General features: G+C 50.8%; 1 protein-coding gene across 24 annotated transcripts in view; it reads left to right on the top strand.

The window, feature by feature from the left end:
* Window positions 1–25,841, top strand: part of SCRIB (scribble planar cell polarity protein) — a 668,035-nt gene that overhangs the window by 631,917 nt on the left and 10,277 nt on the right. For 22 of the 24 annotated variants that reach the window (XM_086966382.1, XM_086966383.1, XM_086966358.1 and 19 more), the window contains one exon: window positions 19,909–19,960. In XM_086966382.1, the coding sequence (XP_086822508.1) occupies window positions 19,909–19,960 (52 nt within the window). Of the gene's footprint in view, window positions 1–19,908; window positions 19,961–20,749; window positions 20,784–25,841 lie in introns of all 24 variants that reach the window. The other 2 variants (XM_086966373.1, XM_086966371.1) reach the window with 1 other exon arrangement.

The raw sequence follows: 25,841 nt of genomic DNA, 5'->3' as shown, positions 1-25,841 counted from the left end.
GCCAGACCCCCTGCTCCCCACCGCCCTCACCCCTCTAGAGTCACATATGATGCCGCAACGCTCCTCGCCCTCAACCCCGGACGTACACCACTGTGCTGCAAAGCTACTCCAGGACGCCCTCACGGCCCTTTCGCCTGCCTCTCCTGCAAGTTCAACTGCGTCAGAACCCTCACCAAATCCACATCTTCCAAACACAACTCCGACTCAAACCGCCTAAAGTGCATCCTGCTCAACACCCGTTCGGTCCACAGACACGCTACAGAACTCTGGGACCAAATCAGTGCTCGGAAGCCACTGGAGGCTAGTAAAAATCCCAATGAAGGGCACGCACTACAACCCCCAGCATGCTGCACAAAGATTGACTCAACCTGCGAGCGGCATGCAGAGAAAATGGATAAAATGGTTGTAGTGCGCAATCGCGCACTGATTGCTTTCCCTATGAAGAAGAGGTATGCTGCCTCGAAACGCGTCAGGGACCTTGAATTTCTCAATTGAAACATGTGGCAATGTGAAAATAAAGGCTTTGTAAGCTAAATCTCTGTGGAGTGGCGTCCTCAAGCACAGGGCACCTTGTGAGTATGTTACAAACGCGGCAGTCCGCCGTGGAGCGATGCACCACCCGCGGACCGAAGAGGCGGGCCTGCGAGCTGGAACTTTGCCGGCTTGAAATGCAGCACGGAGATTTCGATAATTGATGCCAGCGTTCTCAATTGAAACCCACTGGAGGGTTATGAATGGACTTTTTTCAAAAAGCAAATAAACAAATCAGTGCTCGGCAGCCACTGGAGGCTAGTAAAAATCCCAATGAAGGGCACGCACTACAACCCCCAGCATGCTGCACAAACATTGACTCAACCTGCGAGCAGCATGCAGAGAAAATGGATAAAATGGTTGTAGTGCGCAATCGCGCACTGATTGCTTTCCCTATGAAGAAGAGGCATGCTGCCTCGAAACGCGTCAGGGACCTTGAATTTCTCAATTGAAACATGTGGCAATGTGAAAATAAAGGCTTTGTAAGCTAAATCTCCGTGGAGTGGCGTCCTCAAGCACAGGGCACCTTGTGAATATATATATATATATATATCTCCTTTGTTTTGATCCAGGCTTCCGGGTGCTCTAAGGCGGTGCACGCGAAGCGCGGCGGGACCCAGCCGCGTTTTCAATTAGTTCCGGTTTCCCCTTCGGGAAGTTTTCCTTCATGCACTCTCGGGTTTCCCAATTAAACCACACGTTTTTCGAAGATTTGTTCAGTTTATTTCATTGTATATCAGCAAGCCAGCAACACCTTACGCGTTTCGGTCCCTACGGGAACCTTGCTCCAGTGGTGCCCATTGTCCACTATGGCCAAGGTCAACAGGCTGCCCATTTCCCAGCCTCCACACAGTCCCACCTGCCACTCCCCTTCAGTGTTCCCTTTATGGATCGGGGGGGAGGCAGGATCCGAAGATTCTTTCTGAGTTTGCAGGCCATTCCATCAGACAGGAAAGGCTATGCCCTCCACTTTTAGCACCGCCACACCTTCTTCCGTCTCCCCAATAGCGAACAGAGGACCATCTTTCTGTCTTGCGGCAGGACGTGAAGGCCCGTTTGGCCTAGGGTGTATTGAGTGTCCCTGCACCAGAAGTAGGGCATGGTTGCTATTTCTGCTACTTTCTGGTGCCCAAGAAGGAGGCATTTATTCTATTTTAGAATTGCGACTTCTCAAACACCTTTCTCTAGAAGAAAAACTTCAAGGTGCTCACACTGGCTCAGTCCTTGTCTGTCCTCGACCCTGAAGACTGGATGGTATTGTTGGACTTGCATAACTTTGACTTCCATATACTCATCCTGCAGACCCATCAGTGCTACCTGTGGTTTGTAGTGGGACAGGAGCATTAGCTCTCACCTGTTCCCCTTCGGGTGTTCACAAAGTAATAGTGGTGATGGCAGCACACCTCCGAGGTCAGGGGTGTCAGTCTTCACCTACCTCAATGTCTCACTGTCAAAGGCCAGCTCACCTCAGGCAGTCATAAGCCAATTCCAGATTACGGTGAACGGCCTGTCATTTTTCAGATTTACACATAAACGTGCGAAGGTCGCGCCTGACTCCTTCTCAGACACTCATTCATCTGAGCCATTCTGGACACAGTTTGCTCTTGTGCCTTTCCCTTGGGAAAGAGAATTTAGGATATTCAGGCTTTGATCCAGATCTTTCACCCTAGATTTCAGCGTGGTCGACTCTGAGGCAGCTGGGACAGGATTAAATCCTGCTTCGTGCTGGTTTAGCATGCCAGGTAGCATATGTGGGCTCTAAAGTTTCAGTAGACGCAACATCAAGGGCTCCTCTCCTACTACGTCCAGATTTCTGAGGAGGCTGCAAAAGACCTACAGTGGTGGTTACTACACCACGATTGAGTCAGCGACTGCCCCCTCATAGCTCTGCTCCCAGAGATGACAGTGGATACTGATGCATTGCTGTTGAGATGGCCTCCTGGGTCAGGTGGAGATCAGAGTCCTCTGGTCTCCAGTGGGCTTCCAGCTCCAAATCAGCCTTCTGGAGCTGAAAGACATCCACTTGACGTTGAAAGCCGCCTTCTTGACGTTAAAAACCTTCTTCCTGTTCATCAAAGGTGGTGCTCACGGACAACACCACGCAGGCGGTACTATAACAAAAAAGGCAGGGTGAGGTTGTGGTCCCTGTGCCAAGAGGCCTCTGCAAGTGGCTAGACCACCAAGGAATCATCCTGATGGTAAAACCACATGAAATGTTGTCTGGCAGGTTCCTGGCTCCATATGGCATAGGTGCTGCCTGAGGACACCACTGCCAAGTGGTACTGCAACAAACAGGATGGGGTGTGGTCACGAACCCTGTGCCAGAAGGCCTTGTGTCTCTGGAAGTGGCTGGACAACAGAAGAATTTTCCTGGTGATTAACCACCTGGCAGGATCTTTGAATGGCAGTATAAATGAGCTCCGCTATTGGCACCTAGGGGATCACGAATGACATTTACCTCAGAATTGGCACAAGGTCTCTTTTCCGAATGGAAAAAACTGTGACTTGATGTAAATGTAAATGTACAGGAATTTATATAGCGCAAATCACCAAGCGGTTTCTAAGCGCTTGCTTAGGGAACCTGTCCTGGTATTCCCCTGTGAGATAACCCCGGCAGGGTATCCGCAAGGTGAAAGCCAGGCATCCCGCCGCGAGGGGCCGTTGTGGAGATTAAGCAAGCTATTGCCCAGAGTCGCAGAGTGTGAACCCGTGAATAGAGTAGGCACCGGAGCGAGAATTGTCGAGTCCATGGACATTTTAGGACTCAAGACCCCGCCGAGCCAGGAATTGAACCCTGGTCCTGGGCTGACCTCTGCTTCCAGGTCTGCCTCCTCTAACCAGTGAGCCACACTTCTCCACTGATATGTTCGCCACTGCCAAGAAGGTGCAATGTCAGCAGTTCAGCGTGTTGGAGTTTCCAATGAGTCTCTCGCTTGGAGACGTGTTCCTCCTCAAGTGAAACTCTGAACTCCTGTATACCTTTCAGCCGATACCACTTCTGCCCGGAGTTGCCAAGAATGTTAAGACCGACCGAGCCCAAGTTAGCTTAGTGGCCTGATGCAGATCAAACATGTTGCCTCACTTGATGCCAACCAAGCTGTGCAAGGTTTTGATGTTTTTTTTGTTTGTTCCTAGCTCAGCAAGTCTTTGCTTTGGGCATTATTAAAGGGTACCTTTTAGCTATTTCAGTCTTTTTACGTTTGCTGTAATGGCCTTTGTTTAAATCTGCATTTGTTTCCTCCTTCATCCTTCACTATGCCCCAGTGGGAGTTAAATTTAGTTTTGACCTTTGTGTCGTCCATTTGAACCTATGCATAGCTATCCTCTCAGATTGCTCAGGCTTAAGACCGAATTCTTGGTAGCCATAACATTGCCACAGAGGGTGGGCTACCTTCAGGCCTTCTCCATGAACCCTCCGTATACCACTTTCTACCCGTATAAGCTGGTTCTTCAGACTTGGGCATCCTTTTTGCCAAAGATAGTGGCTCCTTTTAACATCAGACAAATCAATATTCATCTGGCATTCTTTGCTGCACCTCGCCCCTCAAAGTAAGAGAAGGTTTCATTGGCTGGATCCATAGAGGACTCTCAGTTTCTACCTCAATCATACCTGACAGCACTGCATGGATGATCAGCTTTTTGTTAGGTTGACAGGAACAAAGAAAAGCAAAGCCATACAGAAAAGAATCATCTCACTAGATCGTACTCTGCATCAAAACCTGCTACGCACTAGCGAAAAAGCAGCCTGTGCTTTGGAATGCGGAGTGCATGTCCTAAATATTTGTGAGATGGCTATGTGGGCATCACTCCATACTTTCACAAAAAACGACTGTCTGGACAGCCAGGTCAGTCAAGAAGGTCAATTTGGCCATTCGGTTCTGCAACCTTTTTTTGGTGAGCTAGTTCACAGACCCACCTCCTGGGAAGGACTGCTATTTGTCTTTTTGGTCAGTGTCCTGTCCTGCTCTACACCATTTAGTTTAGCTTCCTCCACCGGGGAGGGTGGCAGCCGCAGGGTCAGGAAAAGATAAGTAATTTAGGTTAAGGCCTATATATCAACACCACAATTCTGCCTCTATTTTTTTAAAATCATTCAGGAATCTTTTTCACAGCTCTGACCTAATTTGGATATCTTTTTATCCTGTATTTATTCAATTAACTTTCTATTTTAAATTATATGTGGACGATATGGTGCTATGTTTGCGACCCTGATATTAATTTAGCACTAATTATCCGTTAGTACATGCAATATAAAAGACCCTGAACTGTTGGCCCATTGTCTCCCTTTGTCCCTGGCAGATAGGTTGGCCATCATAAAAATGGTTATACTATCTGATAGAGACAGTTAGTTGTAGATTCTTTACCTTAGAATTTCCCTCATGCTCAGTCTGGATCCAGAGATTTTTCTTCATCTGAAAGAGACACGTTAGTGATAGATTCCTTACCTTAGAATATCCCCAGGCGTCAGACTGGATCCGGAAAGTTTTGCGTAGCAGTACCCTTGCGTGTCGGTAGGCGTCGTCTGCGGCTCCGCGTCCGTCGTCGGCGTCGTGGGCGCCGTGATGACGTCGTCGGAGTACTTAGACGCCGCCTCCGCGTGCTGACGTCAGTTCTTCTTTTTTCCGCGCCAGCCAGCGCAGATCTGGAAAAAGCAGTTCCCTGGTCATTTTTTGACTAACTTTTTGGATCTTTTTGATCTCTTTCGAAGTCTTCACGACTCCGACGGTGCCGTTAGGGATGCCCGGCTTCAAGCACTGCGGCGGTTGCGAGCGACTCATGTCGGTTACGGATCCGCACCGACTGTGCCTGACGTGTTTGGGCATCGACCATGACGACGAGGCCTGCTCCGACTGTCGGGCCCTCTCGAGGAAGGCCAGGCGGGAGCGGTCCCGCAGGCGACTCGAGATCCGCCAGTCGGCCCCGCGCCAAGTGAGGTCCCGGTCCCGGTCCCACGGGAGGTCGAGGGACAGGTCGCGGGGGCGGAGCCGTCACAGCTCCGGGAGTCGGCGCCACTCCTCCGGGTCCAAGTCGTCAGGTAAGAAGCATAAGAAGTCGAAGAGACATCATCGCTCTTCCGACTCCCCCCGACGCTCGCGCGATGCGGCCGGGGGTTCGGGTGACACCGCCCACGCGGCTCCTCAGGAGTCGCGGGCGCCGCGTTCGGCTCCATACCCCCCGGTCCCTGGGCTGAACGCGACGCCGGGGGAGATAGAGCGCTTCCTCATGGCCATGAGGTCCCTTTCTTCCCCGACGGGTTCCGCGGCGCCTTCGGGCCCAGTGAATCCGTCTGGGGGCCCTAGTGGGTCGGGTACAACCCCGACGCCGCTGGCGTCTTCGACGCCGGCGCCGCAGGGCTCTGCGATCCCGACGCCGCCGCTGCCCTCGGGCTCGGCGCCGCAGGGTTCGGCGGTCCCGGCGTCGTCGGTGCCTTCGGGTCCAACGCCGCAGAGTGCCGTTCGGCCCTCGTCGGGCGATGGAGCGTCCCCGGTGGACCTTACGACCCCCCCGGGGTCGGTCCGTGTGGTGTCCCCGCCGGCGTCGGTCCCGGCCGACGCCGTCCCCAATACCTCCTCTCTATGGGTCCCGGCGTCGGGACAGCGCCAGTCGGCGCCGATCCCGACGCCGTTCGGGGATTTCTATCCCTATGAACCATCCTCATTCGCTAACGACCCTGAGTCTCAGGAGATGAGGGAAGAGGAGGACTGGGAGGGGTCTGAGGACCCTCTGACAAGGGAATGTCAGTCTAGCATGGACTGGACAGGAGACCTTGGGGAGGCCAGTGGCCTGGACACCTCTCCAGACACTGGATTCGTCTCTCCTCCTTCCGTGGCTTCGGAGGAGGGCGCTACATATAGTGTGGTGTTGATGAGGGCTGCTAAGGCCTTGGGCCTTGAGCTCCCCGTCGCGGCCGTGAGGACTAATCTCCTCACTGAGGTCCTTAAGCCGCAGTCATGCTCCATGGAGCCAATGCTGCCGTTTAATGAGGCCATGTCGGACGTTCTGTTGGGCACTTGGTCCAGGCCCGCTACAGGTTCGCCTGTAGATAGGAACGTGGCCAGACGCCACCGCCCGGCTCCGGGCGACCCATGTTTCCTGTCCACCCACCCCACCCCCGAGAGTCTGGTTATCCAGGCCTCTAACTCCCAGACCGCCTTCCCGTCAGCACCCCCTGATCGGGAATCCAAGAGGTACGAGGCCTTTGGCAAAAAGGTCTTCTCGTCCCTTAGCTGTGGACTGCGGTCTTCCAACACCGCATGCCTCTTGGGCCGTTACACCCATTCTATATGGGAAACGGTGGCGGAATTGCTGCCAGAGTGCCCGTTGGAGGTACGGGCCAAACTCGGCCAAGCCCTTGTGGAGGGCGGGGACGCAGCGAAATATTCGATCAGGTGCGGACTGGACACCACTGACTCGCTGGGCAGAGCGATGGCTACGACGGTGGCGATTCGACGCCACGCCTGGCTTAGGTCCGCCAACTTCTCGGCTGATGTCCAGAATACACTCATGGACATGCCGTTCGATGGCCGTCGCCTCTTTGGCGACAAGGCAGACCACGCGCTCGAGCGCTTTAAGGACTCCAGGGCTACGGCCAAGTCCTTGGGCCTCTCGGCCCCGCGCCAGCAAGTGGCTGCTTTTCGCTCCTTTCGTGGCCACGGAAGGGGCGTCCCCACACGTGCCGCCAGCCACTCGCCGCAAACTGTCGTCCAGCGCGGCGGCGGCCGTGGAAACCGCCGTGGAGGCGGTAGGGGAGGCAAGCGGAGCCAGTCCACACCTGCCCCCGCAGCATCCGCCTCTAAACCCTCCTAGTCCGTGCTTTTCGGCCCATGTGACGCCAGTGGGAGGCAGGGTTCGCCATCACCACTCTCACTGGCGCGCAGTCACTTCGGACAGGTGGGTGCTGCAGATCGTCCGAAGGGGCTACTCCCTCCCCTTCGAGACGACCCCTCAAGCCATGCCACCGCAACACCACCGCGTATCGGGGGATCATTTGCGGCTCCTGCAGGAGGAAGTTTCGGCCCTCTTGGCCAAGGGGGCCATCGAGCGCGTTCCTGGGCCAGAAGTAGGACGTGGTTGCTACTCCCACTACTTCCTGGTACCCAAGAAGGGCAAAGGAGGCCTACGCCCTATCTTGGATCTGAGGAGCGTCACTGGCTTCCTCCGGAAGGAGAAGTTCAAAATGCTGACACTGGCTCAGGTCTTGACTGCCCTAGACCCAGGAGACTGGATGGTAGCGTTGGACTTGCAGGATGCGTATTTCCACATCCCCGTCCTGCCGGCCCACCGGCGTTACCTGCGGTTCACGGTAGGCCACGGGCACTTTCAGTTTACCGTGCTCCCCTTCGGCCTTACCAGCGCCCCACGGGTGTTCACGAAGGTGATGGCGGTGGTCGCAGCTCACCTGCGCAGGTTAGGGGTTTCAGTCTTCCCCTACCTAGACGACTGGTTGTTGAAGGCGGGCTCGCCCCAGGCAGTCGTCACCCACCTCCAGACTACGGCGGATCTCCTGCACAGGCTGGGATTTTCCATCAATGTGCCGAAGTCACACCTGTGCCCCTCTCAGAAGCTCCTTTTCATCGGAGCGGTTCTCGACTCGGCGCAGTTTCGGGTTTACCCGCCCGAACAGCGGGTCCGGGATATTCAGGCCCTGATCCCGGTCTTCGGGCCGTTATCCCGGGTTTCGGTCAGGTTGACGCTGCGGCTTCTGGGGCTGATGGCCTCCTGCATCCTTCTGGTGCATCACGCACGGTGGCGGATGCGGGCTCTGCAGTGGGACCTGAAGTTTCAGTGGGCCCAGCACCGGGGCAACCTTTCCGACCATGTCCTGATCTCGGAGGGCACTGCGAGACAGCTGCAGTGGTGGCTCACGGACCGCGATTGGGTCAACGGCAGATCCCTCTCCCTTCCCCAACCGGAGCACGTGGTTGTGACGGACGCGTCCCTCCAGGGCTGGGGTGGCCACTTGGGAGAGGCGGAGATCAGAGGAATCTGGTCTCCGGCGGAATCCCGGCTCCATATCAATCTGTTGGAGCTGCGGGCGATTCGTCTGGCACTGAAAGCATTCCTCCCGTCTGTCCGAGGGAGTGCAGTGCAGGTGTTCACGGACAACACCACCGCCATGTGGTACTGCAACAAACAGGGCGGTGTGGGGTCGTGGACCCTCTGCCAGGAGGCTCTGCGCCTCTGGCAGTGGCTGGAACATCAGGGCGTGACTCTGGTGGTTCAACACCTGGCAGGTTCTCTGAACGCCAGGGCGGACGAACTCAGCCGTCGGTGCTTGATGGATCACGAATGGCGTCTGAACTCGGACGTGGCGCAAGGCCTCTTTCTGCGTTGGGGAGAGCCTTGGTTAGATCTATTCGCCACCGAAGAGAACGTGCAATGTCATCAGTTCTGCGCGTTGGAATTTCCAAGGCGGCACTCGCTCGGAGACGCTTTTCGTCGCGAGTGGAGCTGCGGTCTGTTGTACGCCTTTCCGCCTCTACCTCTTCTGCCCAGAGTGCTGAAGAAGATCAAGCGCGACCGGGCACAAGTCATCCTTGTGGCTCCGGACTGGGCACGAAGGTTCTGGTATCCCGAGCTACTCAGTATGTCAGTCGATACCCCGGTTCGTCTGCCTCTTCAGGAGGACCTTCTGTTGCAGCAGCAGGGGACGGTCCTCCACCCGAACCTGTCCAGTCTCCACCTCCATGCATGGAGATTGAGCGGCGGCAGTTGAGGCCATTTGACTTGCCTCCTGAAGTTTGCAACATCATTCTGGCAGCCAGGCGTCCCTCCACAAAAACGGTATACGCCTGCAGGTGGAACAGATTTGTGGCATGGTGCACAGCAAAGGCTGTGGATCCTCTCAATGCCCCTCTCTCTGAGATTCTTCTCTTCCTTCTTTCTCTTGCCCAGCAGGGCTCTGCTCTGGGCACTATCAAGGGCTATCTTTCGGCTCTTTCTGCCTTTCTGAGGCTGCCTGACCAACCTTCTTTGTTCAAGTCCCCTATAGTTAACAGATTTCTGAAAGGCATCACTCATACCTTTCCTCCTGTTCCTTTCGTGATGCCTCAGTGGGACTTGAATCTGGTTCTGACATTTCTGATGTGCGCTCCCTTTGAGCCACTTCATAACTGTCCGCTTCGCCTTCTTTCTTTAAAGACTGCATTCCTGGTAGCCATCACCTCTGCCAGGAGAGTGAGTGAGCTCCAGGCTCTTTCTTGTAAGCCTCCTTTCCTTTCAGTCCATCCGGACAAGGTTGTTTTGAGGACTAGGCCCTCCTTCTTGCTTAAGGTGGTCACGGCCTTCCACATTGGGCAGTCCATCACATTGCCCACCTTCTTTCCGCCTCCACACCCCTCGAGAGAGGAGGAGAGGCTCCACCGTCTGGACCCAAAACGTGCGCTCTCATTCTATCTGGATCGCACACGCCAGTTCCGGGTGGATGATCAACTCTTTGTTGGGTACGCGGGCGCTAAGAAAGGGAAAGCGGTGCACAAGAGGACCATTTCTAGATGGATTATCATGTGCATCCAGGCGTGTTACTCCTTGGCTAAGAAGGAACCACCTGTTGGGCTGCGGGCTCATTCCACTCGAGCCACGGCCACTACAACTGCCTTGGGCCGAGGTGTGCCCCTGCAGGACATTTGCCAGGCTGCTACGTGGGCTTCGTTGCACACGTTTGCGAGGCACTACTGCCTGGACAGTCAGGTCCGCAGAGATGGCTACTTCGGCCGTTCCGTTCTCCAGGACTTTCTGGTGTGAATATTGGTTCGCAGACCCACCACCACGGGGATGGTATTGCTGGGGTATCTATTCTAAGGTAAGGAATCAATCACTAACGTGTCTCTTTCAGATGCACAAGTTACTACTTGTGTAACGATATATCTGTAAGAGACATTAGTTAGTGATAGATTCCTTACCGACCCACCCATCCTCCCCGTTCTGCGAACCGATATCTAGGGTTAAGGTCATCCCCTTTCAGGGCCCTAGTTTCTTGGCACCAGTGTCGGTTTTTGTCATGGCTCTGCGCTTCTGGCGCGGAAAAGCTGTGGCTGAGAACTGACGTCAGCACTTGGAGGCGGCGTCTAAGTACTCCGACGACGTCATCACGGCGCCCACGACGCCGACGACGGACGCGTAGCCGCAGACGACGCCTACCGACGCGCAAGGGTACTGCTACGCAAAACTTTCCGGATCCAGTCTGACGCCTGGGGATATTCTAAGGTAAGGAATCTATCACTAACTAATGTCTCTTACAGATATATCGTTACACAAGTAGTAACTTGTGCAGCAGTACCGCTGCGTGTCGTTAGGTGGCGTTAGTCGGTTCTGCGTCGGTCGTCCGTGTTGTGGACACTAGGATGACATTGCGATCCCTGCATAGACACTGCCCATGCCCTCTGACTTCAGTTCTTTCTTTTTCTGTGCCAGCCTATTGCAGATCCGGAGAAACCTACCTCTAGCCACTTTTTGGCTAACTTTTTTCGTAAATTTGTCGACGTCTTTTCTGAGTCATAGACTCCTGGTGCGTCGATAATGTCCCAGCGAAGGACCGACTCCAAGCCCCACGGTTCCTGCCACCGGATGATGTCTGTGACATATCCGCTCCTTGTATGCCTTTGGTGTCTGGAGCGAGACCACGACACAAAGTCGTGCTCAGAGTGCTGGGTCATGAACCCAAAGGCTTTGTAGGAGTGGTCCCTAAAGCTGCAGGAGGACCGGCGCTCAGTTCCGCTTAACTCGTCTTCTGAACCCCTTTTGACATTTAACCGAGCCATCACAGACATCCTTCTAGGCACTTGATCCAAGCCCAGCAGAGGGGCTCCTTTGGATAGGACAATTGCCTGCCACTGCCCGCTTTGGGCGACCCAGCGTTCCTGACCCAACACCCCTCCCCTGAGAGCTTGGTAGTCCAAGCCTCTTCATTAACCCCTTCCATGCTCATGACGGAACGGTTCCGTCATGAGCGTCGGTTGAGCTGTGCTCATGACGGAACCGTTCCGACATGAGCAGATAGGCTCATTAGAACCTTCAGCACAGCTCTAAAATTCGCGCTGCGCTGAAGGGGTTAAAAGGCGCTTTGCCTTCTGCTCCCCCAGATAGGGAATCCAAGAAGCTGGACCATCTTAGGAAGATGTCCTCTTCCTCAAACTTGGCATTACAGTTGGTAAATACCACATGCCTCTTGGGCCGATACTCCCATACTATCTATGATACGGTTGCACATGTGCTGACTCAGTGCCCAAAGGAGGCCTGGGCTGTTCTCACTCAAAACGTTGACGACAGGAGAGACGTAGCCAAATTTACCATACAATGTGGACTGGATACCACCGACTCACTGGGCGGAACGATTGCCACATCGGTAGCTGTTAGACGCTATACCTGGTTGAGGACTTCTGGCTTCTCAGGGAATGTTCAGTCTTCCTTGATGGTACTCGCATTTTTGGCGAAAAGGCGATGAGCATGAGCATGAGCGCTTCAAGGATTCTCAAGCTACGGCCAGATCCTTGGGCCTGGCGGCTACTTATCGTCCACCTCAGTCTGTCTTTCGTCCCTTTCATGGCTACGGAAGGGGCGCCCAGCCACAGTCATGCAAGTTGTCCAGCCTCTGCGTAGACGCAGACGTGGGCCCCAGCGTCCTCATGGATCAGGGAGCCAGCAGTCAGCTCGATCCAAACCTTCCTAGCCTGATGTTTCAGGCCCATCAATGGCCAGTTGGAGGCAGGATCTGCCATCACCACCTCCACTGGTAATCCATCATGTCTGACAGGTGGGTTCTACAAAAAGTCAGAAGGGGCTGCTTCCTCCTCTTCGAGACTACCTCTCCCTCCATGCCACCCTCTTACTTTCGCTTGACGGAGGATCATTTGGCACTTCTCCCCGATCAAGTATCCGCCCTCCTGGGCAAGGGAGCTTTAGAGAGAGTCCCTGTGCGAGAAGTAGGTTGTGGTTGTTTTTCCCACTACTTTCTGGTACCCAAGCTGGACAAATGCCCGCGTCTGATCTTAAACCTCCAGGCCCTCAAATTCTTACACCGGAAAAAGCTCAAAATGCTCACCCTAGCCCAAGTTCTGTCTGCACTCAACCCAGGAGACTTGCTAGTGGTGGTGTACTTGCAGAATGCTTAGTTTCATATCCCCATCCTGCCGGCCCACAGACGTTACCTTCGGTTCATGGTGGGCCCACGGGCACCTTCTCAAACTGTCAACTGCTGCCGCTCAATCTCCACGCAAGGAGGTGGAGCCTGGACAGGTTCGGGTGAAGAACCGTCCCCTGCTGCTGCGACCGAGATCAATCTACTCAAGAGCTCCAAGAAGGACTGCAGAGCCCTTGAGAAAGCCTGGCGCAGAGACCCAACACCGGACAACATCACTGCCCTCAACCTCGCCACCCGAAAACACCACCAACTGATCCACACCACCAAGAAAACTGCATTCAAGGAACGACTGGACAACAACGCACACAACAGCAAGGAACTCTTCAACATCGTTAAAGAGCTCTCCAACCCCAAAGCCGGAAACAACGACATCACCCCTTCGCAAGACCTCTGCAACTCCCTCGCCTACTACTTCCACCACAAGATCGCGGACGTACACAACAGCTTCAGCACTCAACCGGCACACGCCACGACCGAACCACCGCCCCCCACCACCACCCTCCGCGCCTGGACCCCGATCAGCACCGAAGACACCATTTGCACGATTAACTCCATCCACTCCGGATCTCCGACCGACCCTTGCCCTCACCACGTCTTCAACAAGGCCGACGCTGTCATCGCACCCCACCTGCGGAACATCATCAACACCTCCTTCAACACCGCTACCTTCCCGGAGAGCTGGAAGCACGCCGAACTCAGCGCCCTACTAAAGAAGCCATCAGCCAACCCCACCGACCTCAAGAACTACCGACCCATCTCGCTGCTCCCGTTTCCCGCAAAAGTCATCGAGAAGACCGTCAACAAGCAGCTGGCCGCCTTCCTCGAGACGAACGGATCCCTCGACCTCTCGCAGTCCGGCTTCCGGGCCAACCACAGCACCGAGACCGCCCTGATCGCAGCAACCGATGACATCCGAGCCCTGCTCGACAACGGAGAAACAGCGGCCCTCATCCTCCTAGACCTCTCCGCGGCCTTCGACACTGTCTGCCACCGTACCCTAGTACGGCGCCTCAGCAGCGTCGGAATCCAGGAGAAGGCACTGGAGTGGATCACCTCCTTCCTCGCCGGAAGGACACAGAGAGTCCGCCTCCCCCCGTTCAGATCAGAAGCCACCAAAGTCATCTGCGGCGTTCCTCAAGGCTCCTCGCTCAGCCCAACCCTCTTCAACGTCTACATGAGTCCCCTCGCAGCCATCGCACGCCAGCACAACCTCAACATCATCTCCTACGCCGACGACACCCAGCTGATCCTCTCCCTCACCAACGACCCGCCACCGCCAGAGCCAACCTACATGAAGAGATGAAAGAGGTAGCCAAATGGATGAAGAACAGCCGCCTGAAACTGAACTCAGACAAGACGGAAGTCCTCATCCTGGGATCCTCACCCTCCGCCTGGGACGACTCCTGGTGGCCCCCCGCCCTAGGCAGCGCACCCAAACCAACAGACCACGCACGCAACCTGGGCTTCATCCTGGACTCCTCCCTCTCCATGACTAGACAAGTCAACGCTGTCTCCTCGTCGTGCTTCAACATCCTACGCATGCTACGCAAGATCTTCCGGTGGATCCCCACCGGGACCAGGAAGACGGTCACCCAGGCCCTCGTCACCAGCCGACTGGACTACGGCAACTCCCTCTACGCCGGAACCACCGCCAAACTCCAGAAGAGACTCCAGCGGATCCAGACACCTCAGCACGACTCATCCTGGACATCCCCCGTCGCAACCACATCTCCGGACACCTGAGAGACCTGCACTGGCTCCCGGTCAACAAGAGAATCAACTTCCGTCTCCTCACCCACGCACACAAAGCCCTGCACAACCAAGGCCCATGATACCTCAACAGCCGCCTCAACTTCTACGCTCCCAAACGCCTGCTTCGATCGACCGGCCACGCCCTCGCTGCCGTCCCCCGCATCCGAAGAGCCACCACAGGGGGAAGGTCCTTCTCCTACCTCGCCGCCAAGACTTGGAACTCCCTCCCGACCCACCTCCGCCTGACCCAGGACCACCTCGCCTTCAGGAAGCAGCTCAAGACCTGGCTGTTCGAGCAGTAGCGGACCCCCCTCCCCTAGCGCCTTGAGACCCTCCGGGTGAGTAGTGCGCTATACAAATGCTTTGATTGATTGATTGATTTGATTTAATAATGCCCCAATGGAATTTAAATGCGGTTCTAACTTTTCTTATGTGTGCTCCCTTCATGCCTCTTCATAACAGTCCTCTGAGGTTGCTGACTCTCAAAACTGCCCTCCTTGTTGCCATCACCTTTGTTCGCCGGGTGAGTGAGTTGCAGGCTTGATCTTCTAAGCCCCCTTTTCTGTCTTTCTATCCGGATAAAGTTGTGCTTAGCACCAAACCTTAATTCCTTCATAAGGACGTCACGCCTTTTCATGTGGGACAATCTATCACTTTGCCTACCTTTTATCCACCCTGCATCCCTCCAAAAAGGTGGAGAGACTCCACTGTCTGGATCCAAAACGTTTTTATCTTGATCTCACAAAAGACTAACGAGTGGATGGTCAACTCTTCTTTGGCTATGTGGGTGCCAAGAAAGTTCAGGCTGTTCAAGTGGAAAGTTGTGTTAAGAACTGATGTTAGCGATCATGGTCAGTGTCTATGTAGGTCCCATGACCTCATCCCAGCGCCTGCGAGGCCGACGGACACAGAGCCAACCGACGCCACCTAACGACCGCAGGGGTAGTGCTGAAGAAAAATCTCTGGATCCAGACTGATGCCTGGGGAAAATTCTAAGGTGAGGAATCTATAACTAACATATGTCTCTACCAGATACATAGTTACCGAAGGTAATTAACTTGTTTGTCCGGATTTCTGTATTTATTCTTAATTGTTTCCTTCCCTCTGACTCGGGCCGTCTTTAAAACTCTCCAATCATGTTTGATAACCCTCCCTAGGGCCGGGATGCAACCTTGGATTTGCTGGCTCGAGCTCACACGTCCATAGAAGCAATGGGGTTTTGACACCCCTGACTTTTATCTACATCACCTTTGTGCACAGGCGCACTTTGCACACTACTGGTATCATCCTTAACAGTACACACCACACACAGTGATCGAAAATTACTCCGCTCACCCTATTACCCTCAGGGACTTAGTAAGCTATTCACGCATTGAAGCTGTTGTCACAGAAATAAATACCATCCATAACGCAAGTGCTTGGCCGGCGCGGAGCATGAGAGCGGGTAAAACCCCACTGGATGCCCCAGCAATGCTGTTGATACATCATCTGGTATTGTCGGTCCGCCAAGTGCTTTCTATCCTGGGTAGGGCAGATCTAAAGACAATGAGCGAAGCATACCCCAAAGGGACCTTTGTTACGCTTGATGACTTTCTAGGCACCAGGGACGATACCACACTTTAATTGTTTAAATTTAATAGTTTCCACATGGCTATGAAGGCCCTGTACCCTTTCTTTCCACAGGAACCACTGACTCTGGAATCCCTACAAATTCTTCTTACCTGTGCCAATCGCAAGAAATTCATTACCAAACTATAATGCTTTTCAGCAAGAACAGCCAGAGATCCTAAGGGCTTCATTTGATAAATGGAATGCCATAATAGACAATCCATTAACATTGGCTAATTGGGAATGTTGCTGTAACCTAATGTGTAGATTAACGGCGAATTTCAACTTGCGGATTATTCAGTTAAAATATTTACCACAGATGTATTAGTCTCCTCATCAATTAAAGAAATATAGGTTAAGAGCGGATTCGGCCTGTACCTGCTAAAAAAAACCTGTCCGTGGATTTTTTGCATTTAGCATAGTCCTGGGGCCCCATTGCTCGATATTGGACGCAGGTAATGCAAGCTCTGTCAGATATGGTACGCGCCGGTAACTCTGTTCCTTCAAAACCTAAATGTAAATCTTTTTTTTTTTTTTTTTATTGCACGGATAGTAATGAATTTGATGTTTTTAAAAACTTTGCTCAACTGAATCGTATTGCGCTGTTAAGGTTGCAGCATTCGCTAAAAATGGCTTCGCTACAGGCTGATTGGTCTGAGGAGGTACTAATCAGCGTTTTAGTTGGAACGAAGGCCGTGGAATGGGTTGAATCCGCACCTACTTAAGGAGGTGGACTGCGCGTATGCAATGCTGGTGCACCAGAGGCAAGCCCCTCTGTGCCCATCCGGTCGGGGCCAGCCACTGTGCCCAAATTCTCACTTATTCACAGGAAGCACTGTTAGACCTCAATCTAGTGAGGCAAAACATCTCTCCCTCACTTGCCTTGTTATTAAGTGAGCTAGGCTTACTATCCCCTTTGACTCTATCTACACTGCTGACAGCCACATTAAAGCTGGGTCACCTAGCAGACTAATGCTCCCTACTTAAGCACCAGGATGATATTTTCTATCTCCTGGACTCTGAGACTCCTGACTTACTTTTACTAAGAGACCTGGCTCACGGATTAGTCCTCACCAGATATATTATCTGCTCTCTCGAATGATTACTACATATTACAAACCAATAGAGTAACTGAAAAGAAGGGAAGGGGCGTTGCACAAATAATTAAGAAAGAGCAACGCTTCTCTAAGATGTCATCACTAAACCATCCCTTATTGGAGAATATAGTAATAAATCTGGAGTCCTCTTCCTCATCTCTGAAATTGTGTCCTTCTATACAGGCCCCCCAAACTACATGCATGAATTCTCTCATACCTTAGCAAAATGAATTGCTCCTTTAATCATAGATCATGCCAACTTGATTAAGTTGGTGTCAGATTTCCATGTGAATCAAACCTTCACTTTGCCCATGTTTTTTCAGCATCCTTCCTCTCCGGCGGAGAGAGGTCCCTTTATTCACTTGATGTGAGAAAGGTGTTGAAATTCTACTTAGGTAAGACTAAGGAGATTCGTATATCGGATCAATTATTTGTTAATTATGGATCTGTCCGGACTGGTCTTGCTACCTCTAAACAGTCCATCTCTATGTAGATTGTGTCCTGTATTCAACTGTGTTACCAGAAAGCTAACAAGACTCTAGGGGGTAAGCCTAAGGCTCACTCTACCAGAGGTAAAGCTGCTACAGCGGCTTTGCTGCGCAATGTCCTCATTGCAGACATTAGTAGGGCTGACACTTGGAAGTCAGTCCATACCTTTGCTAAACACTACTGCCTGGACTCTGGTGCCAGGGCAGATGCTCAGGTTGGGCAGGCTTCGCTGAGAAATGTATTTGCACAGTAGTGGTTCTGTCTGTTTCTTCCACCGCTGGGTTTGGTTTGTTTGGGATGGGCTTTCCATTCTATTCACTTGATTATGACTATACACAGAGATCCCCTACTACAGAAGGAGTAGTTTCTTACCTGTAACTCCAGTTCTGTAGTAGGGGTATCTCTGTTATAGTCATAAGCAACCTGCCCTCCTCCCCAGTGGATGAAACGATAATATCCTGAATGCTACAGGCCTGGCTTTATACACCTTAAAAAAAACTGAAAGTAACTAGCCTTTGGCTGTGCATCATGGGATACCGAGGGTCTCTGGAGGGTTCCTTAAAGGCACGGTATCCATTTACAGACACACACATAATGGCAGCTTATGGGGCTTGTCTGTCCAACCCTTCCTCTCTATCATCTGTTCATTCATTAATGCCTCAGATTTTCTTGACCCCTGCCCAGCGGGAATCTGGCTCGCACACTCCTAGGAGGCAGTGAGCCTCTTGGTAGTAATGTGAAAGGAAGTGGATACTGGTAACACTCAAGCCCTAGTACTCCTTGACCTGTCGGCGACCTTTGAGACTGTCGACCACACCCTCCTGGCTGACCATGGCAGGGCCGCAGGCCAGCGGGACACAGCTATCTACTGAATTGTCTCGCTCCTTAGAGGCAGATCTGAGCTAGATCTCAATCAGTTAGATTTCCCCCATTTAACTCCTCAGAGTTCCAATTGAACTGTGAGGTGCCACAGGGCTCCTCTCTCCTCATATTTTTAATCTCTATATCCGCCCCTGAATCAAAAACAGGAAAGTAAATATTTTTAATTATGCCAATGACATGCAACTGCTATTTACAATCTATGATAGCCCTAGGTCCAGATTGCAGTTTTAAGAAACTATGCTGTCCATCCGGGACTGGATGAACAGCAGTCATCCGAAGCTGAACTGTTAAAACAGAGATAGTAATTACCAAAAACAAGCTTGATCGCTAGAACCCTTCCTTCTGGCCCAGTAAGCTGGGCTCCACCCACCACTTCTTGAAATGTACCCAATACTATAATCGACATTCATGGAATCTCTGTTGTATTTGTATAGTCTTCTTTTTCTTTTGAAAAAAAAAACTTTCTATTTTAAAGGGGAAAATATTTAGGATGATCTTCCTGGTTTTTTTGCATGCATTTATGCTTACACCCCAGGCCAGCAGATAACTCCGATAACAGCAGAATAGAGGAACATTTCCATGGGACTCAGATTGTTATCATGAAATAAGTGCATGGCAGGTCATTGAATTTCAAGGAATATCAGCATGTTACAGCTTTCTTTGTCATGCATGGACATTCCATCTATACAGAATTGCTGTGCAAAATGTTCCTGACAGGACCCCTACTGATGAGAACATCCTGGAAATGGAAAGGAAAGAATATTGCGATGCAAGAGTCACTATAGTGTGTTCTTTTGTGTTGTGTGCTGTCCAGCACTTTACCTTTTGGCCACATCAGACTGCTTTTCAAACTTGGATACAGTCTTTTAATTTGCACATCAGGCAATTGAGGTCTGAGATTGATCTGAGACATTTTTGTTATATTGGGTGCAGGCAGTAAATTCTCCCAGGAACAAACCTACTTTGGCAATGCAAACTCATCTGGCTTGTCATTATTACAGCAGGCACTTGGTGGCATTATTCCATGTACATAATTTTAGCAGAAAAAGTAGCTGTTTAACTATGGGATAATGTGGTCAATTGCACAAAATGCACATCTGCGACTTGCTCGGTCAGTAGCATGGATATCATTAGCATGCCAACAGACCACTAAAAATGATTCAGGTTTAGGGGCAGGTACCCTGCTGCAAGCACTTAGGTTGGCAGGGGAGGCTTCTTTTGCCAGTGCATCATCTAAGTAGCCTAATATTTAGCCCTGGCTGGTATATGCTTTTACTGAATTTCTTATTCACTGTGTTTCATATTCAGTGCTAGAGGACCTCAGTGCCAAAGCAGGACTAGCCCGAGAGCTCAACTAAACGATACTGCATTATGGGCAAGTCTAATTCTTTCCTATTTCTGTTATTACAGTCTCCTGACTTTGGACATGAACTGAAATACACGGCTGACGCTAACGCTTTAGGTAAGTATGACCTGAGAGAATGTTAAAAGTAATAGATGTGTGGGGCACATTGTAGTTTTTAGGTGTCAAACTTGAAGTCTGGTGTACAGGGGTTGGGGGTGGAGGGGTTAACGTCTGCAGAACATACCACTCCTCAGCCAGTCTGTTGAATAGACCTTTTGGTTGGTGGGGTGTCTCCTTGCCATTGTGTCTTCGGGAAGTCTCTCCTATTGTTTTTCTCCTGAAGAAATGTTAACTCTCCTAAATATGGTTTTAATATTAGTTGCTTTCTTGGTCTGGTGTTGCCTTTTATCCTAAACTTAGAAGTACATATAGGCGAGTCAACTCATGGCACAGCTGCTGGTCTGGCATTGTAATGTGTTTACTCATACTGAAATTTCTAGATCCTCATCTCTCGGATTAAGGTGGCTGCTTTTATATTTTAATGAAGGAAAAGCCCTTCTGAACCCTGCAATAAGTTGAGAATGTGGCAGTGTTCATATCTCTTGTGATCTAGGATCAGCTACCAAGAAAACTGCATCTGGTCAAAAACATGTCTGAGGTTATGAAACACTTCCACATCACTTTTACTTCTGTGTATCTATTCCTTGCCCAACTAGCCGACTTCTTCTCCACGTTGTCGGAAGTCACTGCATTAGCATGCAACACATCTGTTGTATGCTTACCTACTGGAAAGTGCATTGATACTGATTTGGGGCTGTTGGTTGAGTTGTGATAAGCCAATTGGGAGTAGTAGAAATGTTCGTACATCACTGTCCTCCTAAAGTTTGTTTTTCTTCTTCTGACTAGACTGATCCATGTGAGGAACAGCGCTTAACTCTGGGTAAATGCCTGTGCTTTGTAACTGGGTTTTGCTAATTGAGTGGAACGCGCATGTCTCCATAGTTGTGCTGCTAACTTTGCACTTACCTGACTTTAAGCTCCCATCATTCCTGTTTGCAATATACTACTAGTAGTAAAAGGGCAAGGCGCATGTTTGTTCTTTACTACTCCTGAAGTAATAACACCTGAAATATGCCATCAGTGGTCATACTTCTGTATTTATCTTACAGTGCATCTTTCTCTACCATGACCTTTTATAAAGTTCTTTAGTTCGGGAACATGAATAGGCCTTGAATCCTAGACTCAATATGCGCACTCATTGGGGCTATAATATACCCTCTTGTAGACTGTCCTTTGTGCTGATGTCAAAATACATGCAAACGCTCCAGAAAGGCCTTTACAGTCCCTTAGCCCCCACTTCCTGGCTCCATTCGCATGGAACCCATGCATGCATAACTTACCAATTGTCTGCTGGAGCTGTGGGGATGGAAGCCTCCGTTCTTTCCAAATTAAGAGAGTTTAGGACTACCAGTGCATAACTTTCTATACAAATAAGTACAATGTTTTCGTTCTTATATCAAGCTTCTCCCATTCCTACCCTGTGAGAGGAGACTGGCCTTTCCAACACCCAGCATGAATCATGCACAGAGTGCTTTGGAATCCAAGTATTGCAATTTGTCCTAGACATTGTTCCTGGAAATAGTTCTTAGAAACATGCGAGGTAACCCAATTATTTATTCTGGAATTTACTCATCTTTGTATGTCAAGGACAAGCTGCATTACCCTGGTTGAAATACGCATGATGCTGTCTGGACATGGGTACTCCTCACTGGGAAATCACAGAAGCCAAGCTAGCGACCGGAGTATGATTGATTGCATACCTGCTGATGGCATACACTCCTTCAAAGTATGGAAGCAAGGGAAGAGGTGAAGGGGATTTTCACCTGATTGAAGTGGAAGTTTCAGTGTAGTCTGGGATTAAGGAAATCCTGAATCCATAGCACATTATACTTAAATTGCATATGACTTTGCCTTTCAAAGCAATTGAAGATTACTTGTGTGAATATTTACGATAATAGAAGTGAAAAGGGGTGTCTCTGTGGGAACCAGTTAAATATCACTGGTTATCAATATTTCAAGTAGTAACTTTAACTAGAGAACTCTGTGATTCTTAGGCAATGCTGCGATAAACCCAGAGGATGTGTGAGTAATAAATCGCAACCATACTTCGCAGTCCTCCCTAAGTTTGTTTGGAGGCTTATGATATTGAGATAGTGAAGTTGGTTACACGGATTCTCAGATTAAAGCACTTGTACGAGCTGTGACCACAGATTCTTGCTGTTTGCTGTCTAAATTTGGTACATCAATAAGGGAGGCTGCCACTCGTACTGTGGCAACAAATGATTCCAACCACTGTAAGCAGCGAGCTACTCCCTTGGACATTGGGAGGGTGATGGAAGGTCATGCATAGTGGATAGTGACTGTTTAATGTAATTGTGGACGTAGAGCATGGGCTGCAAATAGTTGTGGGCCTATGCGACTGGTTATTTGCAGATTTGCTGGAAAAGAGGATGATAAGAGATGCTGGAGTGTATAAAGGAAAACAGTCCAGGTAGTATGCAAGATAGGAGACCCTAATGAATATCTCCTTTATACAGACTGCTTCTGTGTCCTATTATTAATATTTACAACATAAACAAAATGAATATTCCTGAATACCTGATATACGCTGAATGCTTACTGAGCACAGGAACTTGCAACGGGCAGTGACCAGATTCACATAAGCTGTACCTTTATTTATTAATATCTGTTGACACCAAAGGTGGGGTAAAGGATATCATTTTATTTAATTAAACTTGTGGAAGTCTGTATTGGTTTAGTACTTCAGCTCTTATCCTGCTCAGCCTACGTACATTTTTCAGTTATTAGATTCGTACAGTGTTCCAAGTACAGTCAATGGTCTCTCTTATAGCGTTTCCCAGTTGCTGTCTCTCAAATGTTTTTGTCTTGCGTGTGATTTAAAATAAAGGTAATCTACAAGCTTCTTGCAGATTTAAAAAAGCTCTGTGACCTTCTGTTTAGAAGTTTTCCATTAGTGACCAGTAGATATTGCAGATTATAAATCACGGTGTTATGTTATGTTATTTGCATTTTAATGCGCACAGCTGCTCCAGCGAAGGAGCGTCCTGGCGCAGGGAAAGGTAGACACAACACAACACTAGATCCAGTAACAAAAAGCAGAAGCATTAAAACGGGGAACAATTTAAAACAGGAAGGTTTTCAAAGCCCTACGAAAGGATATTAAATCATTCAAGAGGCGGATTTCCAAGGGGAGCGCATTCCAGAGGGTTGCAGCTTTCACGCGGAAGGAGCGACCCCCCCATCCGACTAAGTCTGAAACGGGGGACCACCACCAAGGCTTGTCCAAGGGATCGGAGTGAGCGGGTGGGAACGTAGGGAGAGATCAGTTCGTTAAGGATCACGGGTGCCAACTCTCTAAGAATTTTAAAAACCAGGCAAAGAGCCTTAAACTGGATTCGCTTGCTTATCGGGAGCCAGTGCAGGGACCGTAGAGTGTTAGAGGTGGGGCAGGTTCGGGGCAAACCTACCACCGCCCTGGCCGCAGCGTTCTGGACTCGCTGTAGACGAAGAATCTCGGCTTGGTTCGCTCCTAAAAGGAGTGAACTAGCGTAGTCCAGCCGGGAGATAATCATTGCTTGAATGACCAGCTGTCTTGTAGGAGCATCAAAAAATCTGAGCAGGGGTCTGAGCCCGCGTAATACTCCAAAACAGCAGGCCGCCACTCTCTTCGTGTGCGTCACAAAGCTTAGCGTGTGGTCAAGCCATACTCCCAGATTCCTGAGTTCCAGGACAGGGGCCGGCGCTGATCCCAGCTCCGGAGGCCACCATCCGTCCCCCCAGTGATCCGCTTCCCTTCCAACGATCATCACCTCCGTTTTTGTCGCGTTCAGCTGGAGACAGTTGTTATTCATCCAGCTGGCCACCTCTCTCAGTCCACTTCGGAACCTGAGGGCGTCCTGCTTGGCATCCCCGCTGATCGTGACCGCCAACTGAGTGTCGTCGGCATAGGAGACCATGGTTAGGCCCCATTGCCTGGCGACCTCAGCCAGCGGCTGCACGTACAGGTTGAAAAGCGTAGGACTCAGCGAGGAGCCCTGAGGGACCCCCAGGTCCAAAGGATGGTACTTGGACTGAAATGGAGGGGTGGCAACGCAGAAGGAGCGATCACTGAGGAAGGAGCGGAACCACTGCAGAGCTGAACCACAAATGCCAATGTCCTGCAAGCGGTGTAGCAGGATGCGATGGGAAACAGTGTCAAAGGCAGCGCTCAGATCTAATAAAATAAGCGCTGCCGTTTGACCTGCATCAAGCACACTCCGCAAATGCTCAACCATTGCCAGAAGGGCCGTCTCAGTGCTGTGGCCAGCACGAAACCCATTCTGCGTGGGATCCAGGACATTAACTTGGGTCATATGCTCCGTGAGGGCCTGATTTACATGGGCCTCCATGACCTTGGCCGGCCACGGGAGCAAAGATATAGGGCGGTAGTTTTCAGGTCTCAGCGGATCCAAAGATGGTTTTTTTAGGATCGGGGAAACCACCGCTTCCTTCCACTTGGCAGGGACCAGGCCGGAAGTCAGGGAGAGGTTGATTAGCGAGCATACTACTGTGCGTCCCTGAAAAGCGACATCCCTGAAAAGAGCCGATCTTACCGGGTCTGCAGGCGAGCCAGACTTGACTCGTGTGTTCTAACATTCAGTCGATTTCTATCTTGAAACAGTTTTTTCTGCAGATTATGGAGTGTTATGTACTCCATAATGGGGTTTTCTCCCCAAGACCTCTGCATCCTGCAGAATATGGAAAGTGGTATGCCCTTCCCTTGATGTTTTTTCCACTCTGGAGCTCTGGGTCTTGCAGGTTATTGGTAGAAGATGTAAGTCTTCAGATATTTGCAGAAGGATAAGGTGTTGGGTTCCTGGCAAAGGTATGAAGTAAGAGTTCCAAATGCAGAAATCTTGTTGGTGCAGTGAGCTGCCCCTACTTTTCAGTTTTGAAGTGGATATTGGGAGACAATGTTAGCAGTCCTACTGTAGGCTTCTGGTCAGGCTGCTCAGTGTAAAACAAAGTTTGACAAGGTAGTTTAAATCTAGGCCCTTCTTAGTCTGGTCAAGAGTTTCGTTAGAACTCCAATGATCTAGCAAATGCAAAACATTTAAGTCGAGTAAGGCTACAGAACGTTCCTTGGGTCTTTTTCCTCCCTCCAGACAATTTTTTGGATACAGTCAGGGTTTTCAGTTTGGCCAACGCTAGACCCCTCCACAGGTCCAGCAGACCTTTCAGCCTTTTAATAATCAAGGTTCACAAGGCAGCCGCAAAATTGTTAGTGGTCCCTTGCCACCCTGTCACAGGCAGGATATGATATTTCCTCCAAGGTTGGCAGGCCATTACTTCAGACAAGTGGGCACTTCATATTGTCCCCAAACCAAGCAGCCACCAACCTCACACAATGGATCACCCACAGCGCTGACGAATTAGCACCCTTGAAAAACCATCAAATCAAGCAAGGCAGCAAAGAAGCCCCCTGGTTTAATGACGACCTTAAGAAATCCAAGAAGATCTGTCGCACCCTCGAGAAAGCCTGGCGGAAAAAACCCAACCACTGACAACCTGACCACCTTCAAGAACGCCACCCGCAAACCCCACCAACTGATCCGATCCACCAAGAAATCAGCATTCAAGGATCGACTCGACAACAACGCCCACAACAGCAAGGAACTATTCAACATCGTCAAAGAGTTTACCAACCCCACCGCCGGCACCAACGACATCACTCCATCCCAAGACCTCTGCGACTCTCTCGCTGACATACATAACAGCTTTGGAGACCAGCCCACCCCACCTACCTCCGAACTTAAACCCCCCTCCAACAACCTTTGCGCCTGGAACCCAATCACCACTGAAGACACCATCCACCTTATGAACACCATTCACTCAGGATCGCCAACCGACCCATGTCCCCACCACATTTTCAACAAAG

This window comes from Lissotriton vulgaris, chromosome 4_1 (assembly GCF_964263255.1).
Source record: "Lissotriton vulgaris chromosome 4_1, aLisVul1.2, whole genome shotgun sequence".
NCBI lineage: Eukaryota > Metazoa > Chordata > Amphibia > Caudata > Salamandridae > Lissotriton > Lissotriton vulgaris.
This window is presented reverse-complemented; position numbering and strand designations above follow the sequence as displayed.